A 21,162-nucleotide genomic window follows, 5' to 3' on the forward strand; every position below is an offset into this window, starting at 1 on the left:
AAACAAACAAACAAGTAAGTTGTTGCAAAACACGGTCATTTCGGACAGTAGTTTTTTGGCGTCTACCAGTAGACTTTCTTTTGAACAACATTTCCAAGTGCCATTTCAGGGTTCTGGATACAGTACACTGGAGATACTTTACTGTTCTAGCAATTTCCATTTTCTTCATACAATTTCTGAAAAATCGAACAATTTGATGCCTTATAACTTCTGGCACGTGACGAGGCATGACTCTACATCAAGAACAGGGAGATTGTTTGAACAAAGCGTTGATCTCTTTCGAAAAAGATTATACCCAAAGCACACTCATTTATACAAAACATGTGAGTATGTGTGTTTTGATGAACAAATACTCAAAACAATGTATACAGACCAGAATAACAACTCTTACATGTTTGTCCATCATACACTTCCTTCTCTGTTATTACCCAATAACTAAATCATGCATGTAACAATACCATCAATATAGATTTTGTGTGTTTGTTTGAAGTTAAGCACAAAGCTAAACAATGGGCTATCTGCGCTATACCCACCACAGGTATCAAAACCCGGTTTCTAGCGTTGTAAGTCCGCAGACTTGCCTCTTTGCCAGTGGGGGACATCAATATAGTACAGTATGCAAATATTTTGGCCAAGACTGTATGTTACAAAATATTAAGTTCATAATTTGCCATGGTTTGACACAATGATGACGTACTATACCTACTAAACATTTAGAGAATGTTTAATAACTGTATTTTTTTTTTACTTGCAGATTAAATAATTAATAAATTATAAAGTGGTGCTTGAAAATGAACATTTTATTTTCATATCTTAAATAATCATTTTTTGTTATATCTAATGACGCTCAAATAAATGAAGTTTTTTAATGAAAGTACACAACAAACATACACACAGATAGAGAAGAATAATCTAATTAAATAATGATTACACTGGTTGATATTTGTGATGAAAGTAGTAACATTTTTCTTTTATAACCTGGATTACCAAATTAATGAATAAAGAAGAATTAACCTGAAGTATAACTGTATGATATTGGAGAAAATAGTAGTTATTGCGATCTTTTCATGTACCGAATAAAAACGTAAAACAGTGACATAGTTTTATGGCTTATATTGAAAACTTTATATTATGTTTAGCAGTATTATAACAATATTATAATGTAAATAATTTTCGTATGAAATATTATGCAAATGTTTTATCTATTAATTGATATTATAAGTTAATTTTCGATTCATATGTGGACAAAATGCTATGTTCTTAGTAAGTTGCCTACAAGTATTTCTTAGTATTCCTTCTTAAGTCAAAAAAAAAAAGAGGAAACAATATACACTGGCAAGTTAGAACCGCTCAGAAATGAAACATATTGATCATATTTATTGAAAACCACAATGGACTGTTTCATGTCGAGAAAGGTGTTTGGCGAAGTATAGATAATAGTTTTCTTTTTATTACTAAAAATAGATAGTGTTGTATTTCATTCCTTTTACTGTACAGACAGAAATTTAAAACTTACAGTTCTAATATGGAAATAGGAAAAAATGTCAATGTCCGTTAAAGAAAGGTGCATTATTAATTCACTCATATGTGATAATTTTGTCTTCTGAACACGATTATTTAGCAATAGATACGTAAAAAATATACTCAAGAATAAGCAATCTTTAACGAAAATTAATATAAATCTCATGCACCCTATACCTAAGCTACAGGCTCCCCAGTGGCACAGTGATGTTCACATAATTCTGTATAACAAAATATTTGTCATATAGTAATGAAAATAATGAAGAAAAAATAGTGGATAATTTCTTTATTTCAATTGTTATCCTTAGAATTCAGAAGCTTAATCTAGAAATTAGGTGTTTATTTGACTTTTTTGTCTAAGAGAATTCTATGTTTGTTTACCGTATGGTATATTTCAACCACATTTTTGAACAATAATAAATATTTATTAACCCTGGATGTTTTGTAATTATCTCGGGAAGAAACAATAACTTCAACATATGTTACAATAAATAGAAGTTTCTAGGTGTTATGTTAAGGTACAGACATTTTCTTTCAAAGTGAAAAAAAAAAGGTTGAAAAGGAAAATAATAAATACACATGCCAACCTAACGATATATATCTAAAAGTATGCAAGTTATTTTATTGCCATTTTACTGGTCAAGCTTTCGATAAAGAATCAAACTGCTGTGCCTCAGGAATATGTTTTAATATTTAATTCAAGACGTTTCAACCGACAAAAGTAATCGATTATAACCTGATAATGACCCATTTCTGTGTATTAAAACGTTATTAATTAAATGTTAAAGCATATTCCTACTGCAAAGCTATTATTGTTATTGGTTTATTCTGTGAGGCTCTCTCACTATAATTATTTAAACTATTAGTACTTAGTCTAATGAATAAGATAAAAAAGAATATATTTTAAAATGGATGCAAAGCAATCTACAAACTTCTAACTAACCGTAGGAAAACTAATGCTCTCTCTGAAACTCATCTACCACCACTATTTATATAATGTACTTCTGTGTAAATTAATATCGGGATCAGCACACACGGGGGAGGGTGGTACAATAATTAGATGCAAGGGGTAAGAAGTTAATCAATTCTCTAGATTAAAGATAACTTAGTTTTGTGTTATTACAAGTATTGCAGACTTTCCATTGAATCAACACTTTCATAATAATTTAATAACATCTAAGCAGATCCTACATAAATCGATTAGAATGGTAAAATCTTTATTTTGCAGCGTTGCAATAGGATATAACTTATATCTAAACTGATTGATTTACTTGCTGAACGAGTATATGTTGTTAAGTTTATAATATACAGAAATGATTCATATATATAAATTGTAATATGCAGTGCTTACCACCGTTTCTTAAAAACCGTGCATTATTACATAACACATCATCTATCTCTCCCTTAAATACAGAAATTAATGATGACACACAGTGACTGAAATCTGTATTATATAAATCCAAAAATTTAATTACTATTATCCTTTCTCTATGCTTTGGTTAAAAAGAAAATGTTTTCAAGTAAAAAACAAAATAGTATTGAACATAGGGGTTTTAAAATATTCATGAACAACTAATTGTTAAACGTATTGCGAATTAGAACTGTGATGTAAAAAATTTTATATCAAATGTAAATAACCCAAAGTGACACTGTATTCTGTCTTTGTGAAATCACATGAAAAACCTAGTTTGTAAGTGCCTCAGAGACATGGAAGTAGGATAATTCATTTGGGCATTTTGCATGATTTACGATTACAAGAAAAAAAATTGTTTTCTAATTTATAAAAATCTTAATTTCTGCTCGTTTGTTTAGTACGTATTCTAAAGTAATCTTGAAAATTAAGCTTTTCCATGTACTCGGAGAAGACTGAGCATATTTGAAAACTCGAATTTAATTTTCAATCAAGAAAATAAAGATTACAGTCATTAATTCGACATGGTCAACAAGAAGCAAAAATTTCAATTTGCAAAGGATAACACGGTAATTAGATAAAAGTATGTTTTCAAGATTGTACAGTCGTTACCCCTTTTAAAGAATAACAGATTATTACTTTTTTTTCTGAAACACAACCTACTAGTTTCGACTTATTTTGGCAATAATAAAGGTGCAAGTAAAATTATATTTACCTGAATGGCATCATATGCACACATGGGTTAAACTAGATAGATCAGAGACAAATTGGGTTCTGTTATAATTGTTCCTAATATTGAGCTACTGACCACAAGATAACCAGAAAGCAACACTCATTGCGACAATGCCTTTGTCTGTCTCTTTGAACCGAATAATGGGATATACTGCCACTTTTATAACCATGACAGTGAAACTGCGAAATGTATTCAGCGAAATCTCGTCTCGAGTCTTAGACCTAATGATCTGCAGCACCAGATATTAACAATTAAACCACATCCAGTCCACAATTTTATAAATAACCCGAACTTCAATCGCACCATTATGTAGCTGTATAGTGCTTGCTACAAACGTATTACTAAAGTGAATTATGCTAAAGACCTGTAACATTTACAAGGGATCAAAGTGTGGTAATGGATATTTTCTATTGGAAAACGAGACAGTTTTCCAATGTTACAGCTTTTAAGCAATAGTTATTAAACTTTATCTTCAGAACATCACTGAAGATGAAGTAATAACTATATGGCAGAAATAATTGTAGTTTTCGGTTTCTTTTGTTGATGCATAAAGTCGTGTACACGTAGATGTAGGCATATTTACTGAAACCTGGTTTATTTTCGTTAAAAAAAAATCAGTGGTTTCTAGCTTAGGATGAACACGATTTATCGACACATTGTTTTTCTGATTTTGCTGACCAGCAGGTAGTCATTAAGTAGAGAGTTTCAGCAAATCACTTTATGTATAGACATTGTGATTCAAAAGCTTATGTGATCAAATTTATTAGCTTTTGATCCAAGAAGAAGCTATGAGCTTAAACGTATTAGCAGGGATGTGTTATAATACATCGATAATCCCGGTCCACTCATGTATACTCTTCTAATTACTCACATTGTAAACTCTGAAAACAACTAATAAAAAAAAATATTTACCCCGGGAAGTGTTATAGATAACGGCGTGTGTAAATCATATTTTGGGATTAAGTGAATAGACTTGTTAGTTACAGCGTGAATTCTTTATCCATAAATTAGCAGCAAAAAGAGATGTTGTTTATTACCGTTTCTAAAGCATTTTATCATCCTGTTTTATTCGTACAAATAATGTATTTAGAATGTAACTTAATATATTAATTTATTTATCCATCCTTATTGGCAAACATTACGTAAGTAATTTTATATCTAATGTATAAGATACGCTATATAAACTCAAATTGTAAATTTTATAAAATGTACTGTCGATTTGAAATTCAAGACAATAACTGCCATACATCGTTATCACTTTTCAGATAGGGGCAGATTTTATACTAATTTGAATAAATTATATGTAAATGAATTATTGTACAAAAACGTATTTCTAATTGTTAGTAATCTGAACACTTCTGAAATGTGACTTTTTAGTAAAAAAAATAGCAATTCAATCCACTTTCGAGTAAGTATTGTATTACATTGGTATTATATTGTGATTTTCATGTGCATCAACTGAGTTTGAGTTTGACTCTCAACTGGGTGTAACATATTTTGCTGCAGCCAATGACTAGAAACATGTTCATTTCAAACAAATATTTTACTTGGATCAATATTGCATAAACATTTACAAACTAAATATAAATAGTATGATGGTGACAGAAATGATGTAGCATAACAAACAGCGTGGATTTAAAACAAAAAGACCTAAAACTCAAGCACTTTCGGATAGTTGGCTATTTGGAAAAAAAAGGATAGTTAACTATTTGAAAGCGCTCGAGTTTTCGGTCTTTTTTGAAATTGATTGCACATTTTGTGTTTGATCCTGTGTGCTAATACTTTTACCAGAATTAACAAACAACATGTCATTAAACATTGAAACTTATCTGTTTTGCTTTTAATACATCAAGTTTACTCTTTGCGATAAATCCTGCAATAAAATAGACTTCAGAGTTTTCAATCTAATTTAACACTTTGAAGAAGTGTAATCTTTAAATTTATTCCCTCATCATTGTATTTCTTTAGGTTTTGTTTTATCTTAATTGTAATTTTATAATTTTCCGAAGCGTATCTTTTAAGCTATTTCCTATATAACAAGTAACATGACTGAAACTATGTTAGCCTGTGAAAAAGTGTAAAAAAGATAGTATTACAACAGTCAACTAGAAATGAAAGATAGTTATGAGAGAGATCAGTTTTAAAAGTATGTTGTAGAACTTCCACTACTTTAATATCGATATCTGTCAATGTAGTTTTTTATTTAAATAAATTAAATGTTGTTTTTCTTATATACACATAAGTAAATCACAACAAATTTCCAATTCTCTTACCTGAAATATTTGAAAGGGACATTAGCACAAATAAAAATCCACTGTACAGAGGTGCCAAATTTTGAAACAAAATAGTATGAAAACCCCAATGTTTAGTGGAGGACATGTTGTTATTAACATATCACTAATTATTAGTTCAGGTCATTGAAATTACTTTAGTTACAGCTATGTAGAGAAGATGATACAATGTTGAGAAGTTTCAAACTCCAGCAAAGCGGCTGTCCTGCGTCTCACTTCCCTGATTTTCAATCGCCCCAATGACTGCCAGGGACGTGAACGCCTTGTGGGCGCGTACAAGCACATAGGCCTGATCCATTGAACTACGGGGAGGCGATAGTGCGAAACTGAGTATTTATGTCTCAGTTTGTTGAAACACTCCTCTGAATGAAATGTTTTCATAAATTTAGTCGATAACATCTGTCGTTCCAGAAAGCTACTCACTCCAAACGAGTATGTCATCCTAAACATCACCACTATTTAGGTTTTTTAATGATTTTATTTTTGATATCATATTCCGACAACCATTTAAAGGTTTGAGTAGGTTCAGAAGACCAAGTATACTTTGAAAATTTTATTGGTTAATTATTTTCATTTACTTACTTCACTATTAGGTGTCCTTAGTTGTGAAATGCTTCAAATAATTTAATTACAGCAGTTGATAGGACAATCATTAAGCGAGTTCAGACAGGTCTTATGCATGGCAGTTGCTAATTAACTGTCAGTTACCTCAGAAGAAAGTCAAACGTATGACTATAATTTAAAGCATGTTGTTCTTCACTTGTACAGTTGAAGAGTTTGTTTGTTTGAAGTTAAGCACAAAGCTACACAAAGGGCTATCTGTGCTCTGCCCACCACGGGTATTAAAACCCGGTTTCTAGCGTTGTAAGCCCGCAGATATACCACTGTGCCACTGGGGGCACAATTGAAGAGAATATTTATAAAGTTTAAAACGTTTGAAATATAAATACACACACAACCACATATTTATAGACATACAAACATATTTATAGTGCACAATTTGTTTCATGAAGTAACTTAAATTAATCATTCTACTACTTAATTCTAAATACAGTTGGTGTCGATTAAATGCTTAGTTTTGGGAGCAAATAATAGTACTACATTAAAACTTACAAAGGAACCCCCCCCCCAGTGGCACAGCGGTATGTATGCGGACTTACAACACTATAAACCGAGTTTCGATACCCGTGGTGAGCAGAGCACAGATAACCCATTGTGTAGCTTTGTGCTTAACTTCAAACACACAAACCATAGGAGACGGAGAACATAAAAAGATAAAATAACAGAATTGGAGTAAAGGAAAGATCACATTGCACAAATAAACTTTTCGCTTAATATTATTCATTGAAGCTTAGTTGATATTAAGCGGGAAAGAAGCTTGAATAGTAACTAAGCATCCAATAAATCCAATGTTGCTTAAAGTACAAAATGAATCAGAAGGAAGAAAATGGGAAACACGTGATTGATCTTCTTCAAGAGCAAAGTTATAAAATATGCTACTGTGCGAAGTACTCACCGTAAGAATCGAGCCCCGAAGTTTAGCCTCAATCTAAACGCTGAGACATTGAGAGATTTCGAGATTGAAACCATAGAAAGAAATTGACAATGATTAAAATAAACATGCGTTGAAAATAGTCAAAGAACAAAATTGAAAGTTGTTTGTAAGGAAAAGAGGGAATGGAATAAAAAATGGCAACAAAAGTTAGGGTAAAAACGAATATATCTAACATGTGTAAAGAGGAGAGGTCGTTTGAAAATACAAAATTTTCACTACACAAGTAACAAGCAAAAAAAACAATTGTGAAAAGAGTGATAGAGAATCAAAAAAAGAAATTAAATGAAAGAAAAACTATGTGGAAAATTATGCAAGCGAATATTTTGGTCACTATAACCCATGATCAAGTATATATTAGAAAATCAAATAGGAAAAAAGAAAACTCGTTGATAATATTCCAAGGAGTTTTCTACGGAATGTCTTAGGTTAAAGACAATCCATGACAAAATATATTTCAAAAGCTATAAATCAGAATTCCACAGTCCTGGTGGGCACAGCACAGATAGCCTGTTGTGTATCTTGTGTATACTCAAATATAAACATCTTATTAAGATAATATATGTCACCTTGCACCGATTATTTTACCTACAGCAAGATAACGTTTTATGGTTAAAAGTTAAGATTATCAGCTTTTCTCTTTTACTGAATCTGGGATTGTACATATTGACTAATGATTTATTCCTCCAAGATTTATTGCAAGAACTTTAATTTTTATTTCGTGTTGAAACATCTTCTTCATTAAAATTTTTTATCAACATCACCATAATCTTTGATTCAGTGAGTGATCAAAATCGGGAAGAGATGAGAAATACTTTTAGGAAGTTTTATCAAACCTTAATATTATCTAGTTTTTGTTAATATTTTGAATAAATTAGGTATAATTGTAACTGATTAACGGATGCCTGTATTTGGAAGTAAATCTATTGATAATGGTTAAGATTTAAACCAAACTGCATTTGGTATAATGTATCTAAAAATCTTTAAAAGAAGCTATATATGTCTTAAATTCAATTAAACGTTCCTCAGTTTGTCATACCTATTTAACTACTTAAAGTATTAAAAAAGACGAATAACATTTGTAACCGAGTAGACATGTTTCAAATAATTTGAGATACTTTGATTAAAGTACTGGTTGTGTATTGTTAAAATAATACCTTTTATACCTCATTATAATTGCCAGAACCTTTCATAGTTTGATATCATTTTCTTGCACTTTACATTAAGTTTGTTTCCCCGTATTTTATACAGAAACAATTTCAAAGAAACGATGTATTGCTTATAATAGATAATATAGGATATTTAGAAATAGAAAGTAGGACATGAAGGACAGCTATTTAGAGGGTAGAAATTAAATAAAAACCACATTTTAATTGAAACTTCACAGTGAACAGATCGACAAATATTCAACCTATTTATTTTACATATAGTAGTCTGGCTCCAAATCATTAAATTTGCGAAAAAAGAAATTTTGTAATATATGTTTCCTCGAAATAATTTTATTCCCCCGCTTCTGCTAACATTAGTTCTATTTATAATATAGAATCAAAGTGGTATTTCAAAGTAAGCAATATAGTTTGGAACACCAGTAAAAAATAATGGACCAGAAAATAAGTGTCGTACTTTGCAAAGGGAAGAAAAATTCTCGTATTTTAGATTAATCAAATATCGTAGTGTACAGAACAAGGTTTCATCAAAATAGAAGAATCAATGAATCTTTTTTTTTTGTTCGCAGCAAATAAGAATCATTCATAAGCTTCGTTGTATTTCTTCTTTCTATCCACGAACTCCTTGTGTGACGCTCTTCTAATGGAACAAGGTAAATTTTCTTAATGAATAAATGATGCTGCTTATTTTATGTCATATCGCTTAGATTCGGTTTATTACACTGCATAAAAATAAAGATATTAACAAGGTAAGCTTTAATTATATCAATTTACACAATCAAAGGTAGAATATTGCAACTCAATACCCACAGAAATATTTTATCATCATAACTTGATCGATTCTTCCCGGGAATGGAGAATGACGTAGAAGAAATTGAAAGTTGGCATAATATCACATTTGTTAGACAGTGGCTGAAAACACTACTAGTGTTATAGGTTTTTACATTACAGTATTTATTTTTATTCGACTATAGAGCCTTCTAGTGGTTGGTGTAATATATCTACAGTTGATCCTCGGGCACGCGAACTTATATAACATTAGAAGGTATTCAATGGATATTATTGGTCTCCAATGTTGAATAACATATTTTTGTATTTTTCAAACAGACACATGGTGTCTCAACGCTAAGCTTGAGGGCTTATAACGTTAAGAATCGTGACTCGCTGTGGGAACAGTACTTATTACATATTGTGTACCATTACCTCAACTAAAAACAAACATGTTTTTAAAATAGTGTCTATTACTTTGTAATGATAATTTTTATTACTGAAAAATGATCTTTTGAAGTTAAAATGTTAAGAATAAAAATCCCTCTCTTTTACTTATGCACTATTTCATGTATTAAATAGGATATTAAGTAGGATACTGAACATGTAACATAACAACGGATGAAGTATTTAGATTTTCTGTTTTGGTGTGGATTATTTTATTTAGGAAATACAATGAAAAATAATATATTCTAAGTATTTGTTTAATGTTCTAAAGTTCTTCATAAAAAGGTTTTTATTTCCTGATATTGTAAATACTCTGTATAGCAAGGTTTTAACCAGATTTTCTTTAAAGATTAGAGTTGTGAATCTTTCAAAATGTTAGTAAAGTCCACTAAAACTTGGTTTATGATACGTTTTAATGATAATTATACCATAATCATTCAAGACATGAACATCTGAGAAAATTTGCCATTCGGTTGATTTTCAACAGTAAACTTTATATTGGACTGCTTAACATTTAGAAATTGGAGCAATTCGTTAACCGACTCAACATTCCTAAACACCATAAAAGTGTTATCAATATATCTTCTATAATACTCAGGCTTAGAAAAGTCAGAACTGGAGTGTAACCAAGCTTTGCATGGAAGCCCAGGAAAAGGTTAGCAAGGGTAGGAACAAGGCTGAAACCCATAATTACTCCACTTATCTGTTCATCGATAGAAAGTACAGATAGCCCACTTTGGAGTTTTGTGCTTTACAAACAAACCTGTCAGACTTGATCGAAATTAGTCATGTACAAACACATACAAATTTAATGTTAACACTTGTGTTAAATTTTTGAAACAAGCAGCGATCTCACTTTTTCACCGTATCTTGTATTTAAGATAAGTATTATTTACCAAATTTCTTTCATAGTACAAATATCAAATAATTTTAAGATTCCTTGTGAGATACTTTAGTTCCAACTATATTATGTGAGGCATTAAAACTTGACATGGTCATATTGAAGTAGACAAAAGTACTTCAGATGAAATATAATACTCTAGAAATAAAAAAAAGCTCTAAAGTTCTATAGAAGCGTATGAAATACTCCGGTATCTTAAAAGAAAATTATGAAATTTTAAACACACCTACCAAGATGATTTGTGTTTAGAAGTTCTTTAAATAACATTGTCAGTAAAAACATATATTCAGGAAGACGTTTAAATTATATTTGTAAAATATTTATAAGTATTGATTATTAATCGAGTGCAAGCGGATGAAATAAGAGAATCAATATTAATTAGAAAATGCCTACGTCTACTGAACTGGATATGATATATAAATAACACCTTACGAATATAAGAAATTCTTATAAATTCATGAATGAAATGTACTGTTACTTGGCAGGAACAAATAAGTTCAACAGTTAGGTTAAAATGTTTATCCTCCTGCACATCAGTGGTAAGTTTGCGGACTTATAAGGCTAAAACCCGAGGTTTAATCCCCGTTGTTGACAGACTTCAAATAACTTATTGTGTGGTTTTCGTTATAACAAACAAACTGAAAGTTATATTATTTATTTGAAATGAAAAACTGTTAAATGTGTGATAGAGGATATTCGTTAGTGAAGACTACACAAATAACTCTGCCTCCCAGTGTCTCAGTGATATGTCTGACAGTTTATAACGCTAAAACCCGGATTTTAATAGCCATGGTGGGCACAGCACAGATAGCTCATTGTATATCATTGTGCTTAGTTACAAAGAAATAAACAAATAACTTCCGGTATTTTAAAGGTAATTACCGAAACTTACTTGTTGCCCAATTTTCGACTGCCTGTTCATGGAAAATTCACTCTATTCCTACAATATGATTAGTTAAAAATCAAGAAAACACACACGCAGACACTATAAGAGACCTTTATGACTTTGGCATAAAATGATTATATCATTTCTAAGAACTTATGAATGAAAATAAAGAAGAATATGTCAACCGAATTACATCTGCGATCTCTACTGCCAACGAGGCATTTATGTTAAACTTTATAAATGCTGACTTTACAGCTCTTTTCAGATATATCTTGCAGAAATATTCGAATAAAACGAAAGTAATTCCTGTTCAGATTTTCAAAAGGCATTTTCAAATAGTAAACATAAGCATTAAAATACTTGCTCACCGTTTGAATCGTGATGAGTTTATTACAAATATAACAAATTTATCACCATTGATAAGGTATAGTTTCAGATTCGATGACGAGGAACCCACTTTGAGACTAATAATGGCTGGAGACGGCTTGAATGGGTAATGAAGAAAAACTTTAATATAAGTTTAACATAACAGCAAATGTACAACGTTTCGACAAGGTTTTGTCATCATCAGGTACAAGTAATTTACAGATTGATAATTTAATAAATTGCTAAAGAAGTCTATATTTATTATTATTATTTGGAACTAGTCTATCGTCACTTATTTAGAGCCTAGATTATTCGTTTTTTAATATTATGCTTTAGAATTAGATCTTCTGAAGCTCCATTACAATATTTATAGAATATTACAATTTTTTTCATTAAAAACAATGGGATAAGAAACTATTTTCTATACTATTTTGTGTTCTAAATTTTAAGTGAAAAATATAATATTTTTTTAGAATGCAATCTTATTTATTATTTATAATACGGTAATTTTTCGTAACTCGTATTGTTAAAAATTAAAAACAAACAAACAAGTAAGTTGTTGCAAAACACGGTCATTTCGGACAGTAGTTTTTGGCGTCTACCAGTAGACTTTCTTTTGAACAACATTTCCAGGTGCCATTTCAGGGTTCTGGATACAGTACACTGGAGGTACTTTACTGTTCTAGCAATTTCCATTTTCTTCATACAATTTCACGTGCGTTATAACTTCTGGCACGTGACGAGGCATGACTCTACACCAATAACAGGGAGATTGTTTGTACAAAGCGTTGATATCTTTCGAAAAAGATTATACCCAAAGCACACTCTTTTATACAAAACATGTGAGTATGTGTGTTTTGATGAACAAATACTCAAAACAATGTATACAGACCAGAATAACAACTCTTACATGTTTGTCCATCATACACTTCCTTCTCTGTTATTACCCTATAACTAAATCATGCATGTAACAATACCAATATAGATTTTGTGTGTTTGTTTGAAGTTAAGCACAAAGCTAAACAATGGGCTATCTGCGCTATACCCACCACAGGTATCGAAACCCGGTTTCTAGCGTTGTAAGTCCGCAGACTTGCCTCTTTGCCACTGGGGGGAATCAATATAGTACAGTATGCAAATATTTTGGCCATGACTGTATGTTACAAAATATTAAGTTCATAATTTGCCATGGTTTGACACAATGATGACGTACTGTACCTACTAAACATTTAGAGAATGTTTAATAACCGTATTTTTTTTTTACTTGCGGACTAAATAATTAATAAATTATAAAGTGGTGCTTGAAAATGAACAGTTTATTTTCATTTCTTAAATAATCATCTTTGTTATATCTAATGACGTTCAAATAAATGAAGATTTTTAATGAAAGTACACAACTTACTTTTTGTACAAATTATGTGTAACACATAAACGTTTAGTTTTGTAAGTAAAACATTATTTGGGTATTTATATGTTTGTTTATTTTGCAGTTTCCCACAAAGCTAAGCTACATAATGGCTCAAAAATAGAGGGAAAACAACTAGACAACATCGCCTATTGTAAACACTTGAGCTACATTATTCCAACAAACTAGTGGAATTGGACTGTCACTATTATAGCGCACCCGTAATTTGCGATAATTGGACACGAGTCATGCAATCACAAATTCATAGTCTAAACAACTAGTCCACTCCCAGCCTCAATGTTTATACTTGCTGTAATGCTACAAGTACTTGCAGTATTCTTTGAATTTCGCGCAAAGCTACACGAGGGCTATCTGCGCTAGCCGTCCCTAATTTAGCAGTGTAAGACTAGAGGGAAGGCAGCTAGTCATCACCACCCACCGCCAACTCTTGGGCTATTCTTTTACCAACGAATAGTGGGATTGACCGTCACATTATAACGCCCCCACGGCTGAAAGGGCGAGCATGTTTGGTGGGACTGGGAATCGAACCCGCGACCCGCAGATTGCGAGTCGAGTGCCCTAACCACCTGGCCATGCCGGGACCATTCGTTAACTCTTTAGCCACTCTTTACTGACATATAGTAGGATTTCCCATTGACCATCACATTACTAGGCCTCCATGGTGAAAGGGCGAGCATGTTTGATGACAGGATTTGAACTTATAACCCGTAGATTGTGAGTCGAGTGCCCTAACCATACCAAACCTATTTTATTTAGTTCCCTTTGTTATTGTATTTTAATTAATTTATGCTTGAAGTTTGAAGTGTTGCTTTATGTATTTTTTTCTTACTATAGCTTTAGATATTACCTATGTCTGTTTACTTGGTTGGTGTGTAAAGTTGTGGTTACGAATTCTAACATTTATGAGTTAACTTTGAGTATTGGTGCTATTTTTTTATTTAACTTCTGATCATATCTTGTTTTCAAGTTCAGCATATTTTAAACTTGTTTCAGATTACTTTATTATTGGTCTATTTTTTAACTATTTAATTATATAATGGTTTTGTATAGCTTGAGTTAGTTTGTCTATGTGCTTCTGTTTTATGTCTCCTGGTATATATATTTAACTTGTACTATATAATATGTTATTGTAAAGGAACTGATCTATGTATTGTATCACAATATATTGGATAATACTGTACTGCATTGTATAGTTAAAGATTCGTGATTCTCGGTTTTATATTGTTATGTATTCAGTTTTATAATGTTAGTTTGAAATATTCAGCATCGTATTATGACTAAAATTTCCCCAGTATAGTTGCTAATGCTTAAGGTTTGTCTGTTTGTTGTTAAGCACAAAGCTACATAATGAGCTAACTATGTCCTGTCCACCACAGTGAAACCCGATTTTTTCCGTTGTAAGCCCTCAGAATTACTGATTAGACCTGTTATCCCTGCTGAAACACACCACTGCTGAATGTCTTGACTCAGTCAGGTTAGATACTACCCTATAGATCTGTTATCCCTGCTAAATCACAGCACTGCTAGATGTTGTGACTCAGTCAGGTTAGATATTACCCATTCGACCTGTTGTCCCTGCTGAACCAAGCACTGCTAGATGTTGTGACTCAGTCAGGTTAGATATTACCCATTCGACCTGTTGTCCCTGCTGAACCAAGCACTGCTAGATGTTGTGACTCAGTCAGATTAGATACTACTCATTATACCAGTTATCCCTGCTGAACCACATCACTGCTAGATGTTTGACTCAGTCAGATTAACTACTACCTATTAGACCTCATAGTTTGTGAAGAAGCTTGAGATTCTTGTTTAATTTGCTTGTTTGTAGAATTTCGCGCAAAGTTACTCAAGGGTTATCTGCGCTAACCGCCCCTAACTTTTGAAACGATAGACAGCTAGTCAACACCTGATACAATCATGAAACGTCCATCTGGTATCAGGTGCATCAGTCTTTGAGGATCCTTACAAGTCAACAACTAGAGCCACCACCTGCCATAATTTTACAGGAAACTATCGGAAGTATTTTTTTTTCCTTTGTTTGTTATAATTTAATGCACAATTTTACTTAATAAACATTATTAGGGTTGGGCTAGTGTGGGGAGCAAAATGGTCTTGCCTCTGGACTTTCACAAGTCTATGCCATCGCATAATGCAATATTTGTGCTGATCATTAGTGTCGACTTTGATGGTCACGCTTTTCATGCTGAACATGACTAACTATTTTCATGAAACGTTTATTAATTCCAATTTTATAAAAAATGTAGTTTTCCATTCTCATTACTTGCTGAAAGTTTTGTGGTTAATGTACCCTTTCACTAAGATCATTCAAGCTTTCATTCATTTGTTGTTGAAGCTGCTCTGAGTCGCAATCGTAATTGTAAGCTGGCATTCCACACAATTCTGTTTATAATGTTTCTTTATCTATTTAGGGGCTGTTTGGTCGCCCAATAACCAACGAGGGTAGTCATACTGGCGCATATTGGCAAAAGTCATGCTCCTTTCAATTATGGGTTGGAAGGGACAATGGTGTTCTCGCAGACCGTTTACTCCACACTTTTAATTTAATACACATAATATATTAAATTTAGCCTCATATTATTGATATGAGACTTAATTGATATCATTACATAAATTTTGGAGCTCTAATATCCACAAACACATATAAACACAAGACTGAATCATCTAATAAAAACATCCCCAGTGGTTCAGTGGCAAGTTTGTGGACTTATAACGTTAAAAAATCGGGTTTTGATACCTTTAGTGGGTACAACACACAAAAAAAACGAATACAATGAAATTTCTAAAGCCTTTTCATGATGATTTTTTACTAGTTTGATGAGAAAAGGATCCCCTTAAATTAATGCTTCTTTTTCACAAACAAGTTAACTAACTCAACAACGTACGTTGAAGTACGTAGTGGCGTTTTAAGTAAGGTATTAAAACGCGTTTTAAGAAATGAATAGACGTTCATATCGCCAGAAACACTGCATCTGTTATTAATGGATGTCACTCGACTTTTAAGCCTACGAAAGTAACATTGTACGTTGATACAACTGGGAAATAGATTCTGCCTAAAAGAGAGTTTATTATCTCTTTATGAAATAAGGTCAAAGAAAACTTAAAACTTTCAGTAAACATCGCCTTATGAGTGGCTTTCCCAATACACTCAATCGTGTCATTTTTTATACAAGCCCATTCAATACACTCAATCGTGTCATTTTTTATACAAGCCCATTCAATACACTCAATCGTGTCATTTTTTTATACAAGCCCATTCAATACATTCAATCGTGTCATTTGTTATACAAGCCCATTCAATACACTCAATCGTGTCATTTTTTTATACAAGCCCATTCAATACACTCAATCGTGTCATTTTTTATACAAGCCCATTCAATACACTCAATCGGCATGCCCAGGTGGTTAAGGCACTCGACTCGCAATCTGAGGGTCGCGGGCTCGAATCCCCGTCACACCAAACATGCTCGCCCTTTCAGCCGTGGGGGCGTTATAATGTGATGGTCAATCCCACTATTTGTTGGTAAACGAGTAGCCCAAGAGTTGGCGGTGGGTGGTGATGACTAGCTGCCTTCCCTCTAGTCTTACACTGCTAAATTAGGGACGGCTAGCGCAGATAGCCCTCGTGTAGCTTTGCGCGAAATTCAAAAACAAACAATACACTCAGTCGTGTCATTTTTTATACAAGTCCATTCAATACACTCAATCGTGTCATTTTTTATACAAAACCCACTCAGTATTCTCAAACGTGTCATTTTCATACAAGCCCACTCAATACACTCAACTGTGTCATTTTTGTATACAAGCCTACTCATTACGTACAACCGTGTCATTATTTATAGAAGTTCATTCAATACATTCAACCATGTTATTTTATTTCATGCAAGATCACAGATAAAAAAATCATCTAGACGTATTTATAACTACTAAAATTTCTAAATATTGAAACGTCGAATATGAATAAATAAATATCTTAAATGTACTTTTATATTCTGAAATCACAGCCTTTCGAAAATGGGTGCATGAGTATTTCAAGTATCTTTAACTTCTGAAATCATATTTTTTCGAAGATGGATAAATAGGTATAAAAAAGTATATTTGAAAATTCTGAGATGGGTATATGAATATTCGAGTGTTTATCTAAATTCTGTAATCCTATTTTTCACTCATCTTGATTTCTCAAGTATTTTCCAAGAAATATTTCTTGAATTTAATAAATAATATCTAACTCTATTTAAACAGACGTGTTTAGATTACTTAGCTTATTATATTTCGTATTTTGTTGATATTACTCTCGTCTTCTCTTTCGATGCCTTGCGTCACAATTTAGACTATTTTAATTAAACGAAGTTATCTATGTTTACCATCTTGATGCTCCCTTAACCGATGTATTATAACGGAAGATCTAGATGGTGAGGTGGGATGGCAATTCAAAATGACGTCTTCAAACTGCCATAGGTGGATGGCAGATGAAACTCTTGCTTTATTGTCCACAAGCAATGGTTCTTTTTTCTTTTGCAGTCTCTCCTCCGGCGGCTCAGCAGTAAGCTTGAGCTAAAATGCAGGATTCGATTCCTTTGATGGACATTGTGCAGCTTTTGTCTTAAAACAAGCCTTTCTTTTGCCATTGAATTGAAATGACAACGATCTAAGAAATACTATCTCGATAAGAGCCTTTTGATAAAATACGTTACATACCTAAGAAGCCATCATACAGAATGAAAAACTACATAACTAATTTTGTCGAATTTTCGCATAGTTAATTGCATATACTGGAGTAAACATTCCGATTTAAATGAAAGTCTTTGTTTGAGCTCAAATCTCTGTACAATTTAAAGATTTAAGAAATGTTGTCTTACGTAGATACAAATAAAAAAGGCAAATATATTTACAGTGTAAAACTTATCAAGCAGATAAAAACGTGTTTTAAAGATTCTTGTGTTCATTGTGGTCTGCTATTTTATTAATAATAAAGTGACAAAGTTCGACATAATCTTAAACAAGTTTGTGTTAAAGTAAAAGGCATAGTATAAACACTATGCAAGTATTAATATTAACTGTTTATCAATACAGCATAACACTGATATTGTGAATACCATATATATACAAGTAGGATAATAAAGGACATTTATTACTACAACAATTTATGTGCATTTTTATACATTTAATACCAGATATTTAATTATAGAGCAGAATAGCACTATTTACACTTTGGATGTTATAGAAACATTGTGTCTCCGTATAGAACATTGGATTAGTCCAATAAGTCTCCTATAGCTAAAACGATGAAAGTATTCAATTTAGAGAACAGCGTTTGGCTAATATCCTCATTAGGTTTTCTAGCGTTCAGTAAGATGGATAACTTTCTTTTGTAAATTAAACATGGTGAGAAAGAATACATAACGGATATTGTGTGGTCTTTGAAGAAATTGATTTTTACTTCAGGTTAATGAGTGAAATGTAGAGAATTGTATTCTGTTTCACGAGATTAACAATTTGGATATTTGATGATGAGTAATCGTGACTTGTTTTAAAGCTAAAGGTGTAAAAGTGAAACTGAAAATACTACTGAAACAAAGTTCATAAAAAATAAAAACTCACTTAACTTCACATTAATGTACCTTTCAACTTTTCATGTCAATGCCCCATAAGAAGACTTCTGGTCTTTATTGCTTTTGTTTTTTTGAAACTGATGTATAATTGCTAAAGCAATGAAGTGATTTACAGTACGCAAGAAGACAGACAGATAAAATTAAAACAGACTGATTTTTGAGAAATTTTTCTTATTTATTGAAGAGTCTGTTGTCGTTAATTTACACATTTAGTTTTACATTAATCTAATATAAAAGTTTTCAGTTGTTTAAGTTTGTTTGTTTGAAGTTAATCACAAAGCTACACAATGGGCTATCTGTGCTCTGCCCACCACGGGTATCGAAACCCGGTTTCTAGCGTTGTAAGTCCGCAGGCATACCGCTGTGCCACTGGAGGGCAGTTGGTTAAGTTTCTTAATCGAGATGTTAATCTGTTAAGTAGAATAAAATACTTTAGTTTAAAACAAATCTTTATCTATCCACTAATTTTGTTAGCTGCTTTCGTGTGGTTAAGCACAAAGTCTGAGGGCTTATAACGTTAAAAATTGACTTTCGATACCCGTAGTGGGCAGAACACAGATAGCCCATTGTGTAGCTTTGCGCTTAACAACAACACATTCTTTCTAGCTTTCGTCTCCATGAAATTATCTGTACATGCGCCTACGATTTCCTCAACTTGATGATGTTACTTGGCTGAGACTAATACTAAAGTAATCTCCTTACTTCCTACAGATATTAAATCACTTTCATAAACATCACTGGCAGAATACTTTTTATTCGTCTGTGCTATTTCTTTTGTAAAAAACAAATCAACAAAAACATCCATTGTAAACATCTAAGAGTCAGACTCCATAAAGAATATTACTTTATTTGTTTTGAAGTAACGAAAAAAATCTGACAATAACAGTGATTTCATCAGAGCACGTGGTTTGCAGGCTGCTCTTGTGCTTAGTAATGAATGAAACATTTGCATATCATCATAAAAGTGAAATATGAACATGCTCTAGAACAGCGGTTGAACTATGTTTTAAAACGTACTGAATGTGAAATAACATACCTTTATTTTTGTTGGTGGAAGTGCATTTAGCATACCTTCCCAAGTTATAGAAATTATAAAAGACGATTAGAATTTTGAACTAAGTTGTAAAACGATTTTATTTCAGCTGAGTTAGTAAATTACTCATGTAAATTTAACAACTAGTTCTTTGCAATTTTTAACAAAATAATAGACTAAACACTTTTTGTGTGTCAGTTTTTATCGATTAAATAACATGTACAAATAAATTTAGACGTTATTTGGACCAAAGAACACTATTGTTGAAAATTGAAACAATGAGAGTTTGAAGCTTACCTCACCTATAATATTGCATACATATATATGAAGGGTTGATAACTAAGCAATGATAAATGGCGTGAAATAAATGTTGTTTAGCAAAGACCGTGCTTTTAAATCTTGTTCTAACTTCCTGAATGTGTTATTTCAGTAGCAGTAAGTCTTACACCTAACTGAGTAACTTAATCCTGCCAGCGTTTACTGTGCTATGATTGGTCAACTCTTCAGCAAACACTCCACGTAATGCGGCTGCGCATCTACACAAGTTACACATTTGAGATAGACGGAGTGCCGAGCAAGATTTAGCAGATTGGAACAGTAAAGGTCTGTGCTGTTACCTGCCGCTGTCAAGTTAAAATACACTGGCTATCAAGTTGGGTAACGTAAAGCAGAAACAACTATATTTGTTCCACTAGTAAGTTGGTATAATGTTTTTTATTTATTTATTGTCGATACAGAAGAAATATACTTTCCGCTACTTCTATATTTGTGCTCAAAGAATTCTGTGTTAGCTAGTGAAGAAATTAGTTAAGTTGAATTGGTTATTTTTGAATTTATAGCCTCATTTATTTTGTATATATATATATATATATGTGTGTGTATGTGTGTGTGTGTACATATAAACTATATGCTTTCATTCAGTTTTACCTCTTTTGGTGCATGTACAACAGTTGAAATTCAAGTAGATGCTTTTGTAAAAACTTGTGTGACTTAAAGTGACCCCGTCTGTATAGTTCTAGGATATATAATAT

General features: G+C 32.1%; 1 protein-coding gene and 1 long non-coding RNA gene across 6 annotated transcripts in view; one reads left to right on the top strand and one right to left on the bottom strand.

Annotated features, from left to right (window-relative positions):
* LOC111087314 (synaptogenesis protein syg-2-like) overlaps positions 1-6,180 on the bottom strand; it is a 137,670-nt gene extending 131,490 nt beyond the window's left edge. For all 4 annotated transcript variants that reach the window (XM_022393618.1, XM_022393658.1, XM_022393582.1 and 1 more), the window contains exon 1: positions 5,939-6,180. In XM_022393618.1, the coding sequence (XP_022249326.1) occupies positions 5,939-6,044 (106 nt within the window). In that variant the 5' untranslated portion in view covers positions 6,045-6,180. The remainder of the gene's footprint in view (positions 1-5,938) is intronic.
* Positions 1-21,162, top strand: part of LOC111087377 — a 73,869-nt gene that overhangs the window by 38,852 nt on the left and 13,855 nt on the right. Inside the window, exon 2 of one of the 2 annotated variants that reach the window (XR_002612081.1) lies at positions 9,244-9,327. The exons of the other annotated variant lie outside the window; for it this stretch is intronic. This is a non-coding gene — a long non-coding RNA (uncharacterized LOC111087377). The remainder of the gene's footprint in view (positions 1-9,243; positions 9,328-21,162) is intronic. 2 annotated transcript variants of the gene reach the window in all.

This window comes from Limulus polyphemus, unplaced genomic scaffold (genome assembly GCF_000517525.1).
Source record: "Limulus polyphemus unplaced genomic scaffold, Limulus_polyphemus-2.1.2 Scaffold2, whole genome shotgun sequence".
Lineage (NCBI taxonomy): Eukaryota > Metazoa > Arthropoda > Merostomata > Xiphosura > Limulidae > Limulus > Limulus polyphemus.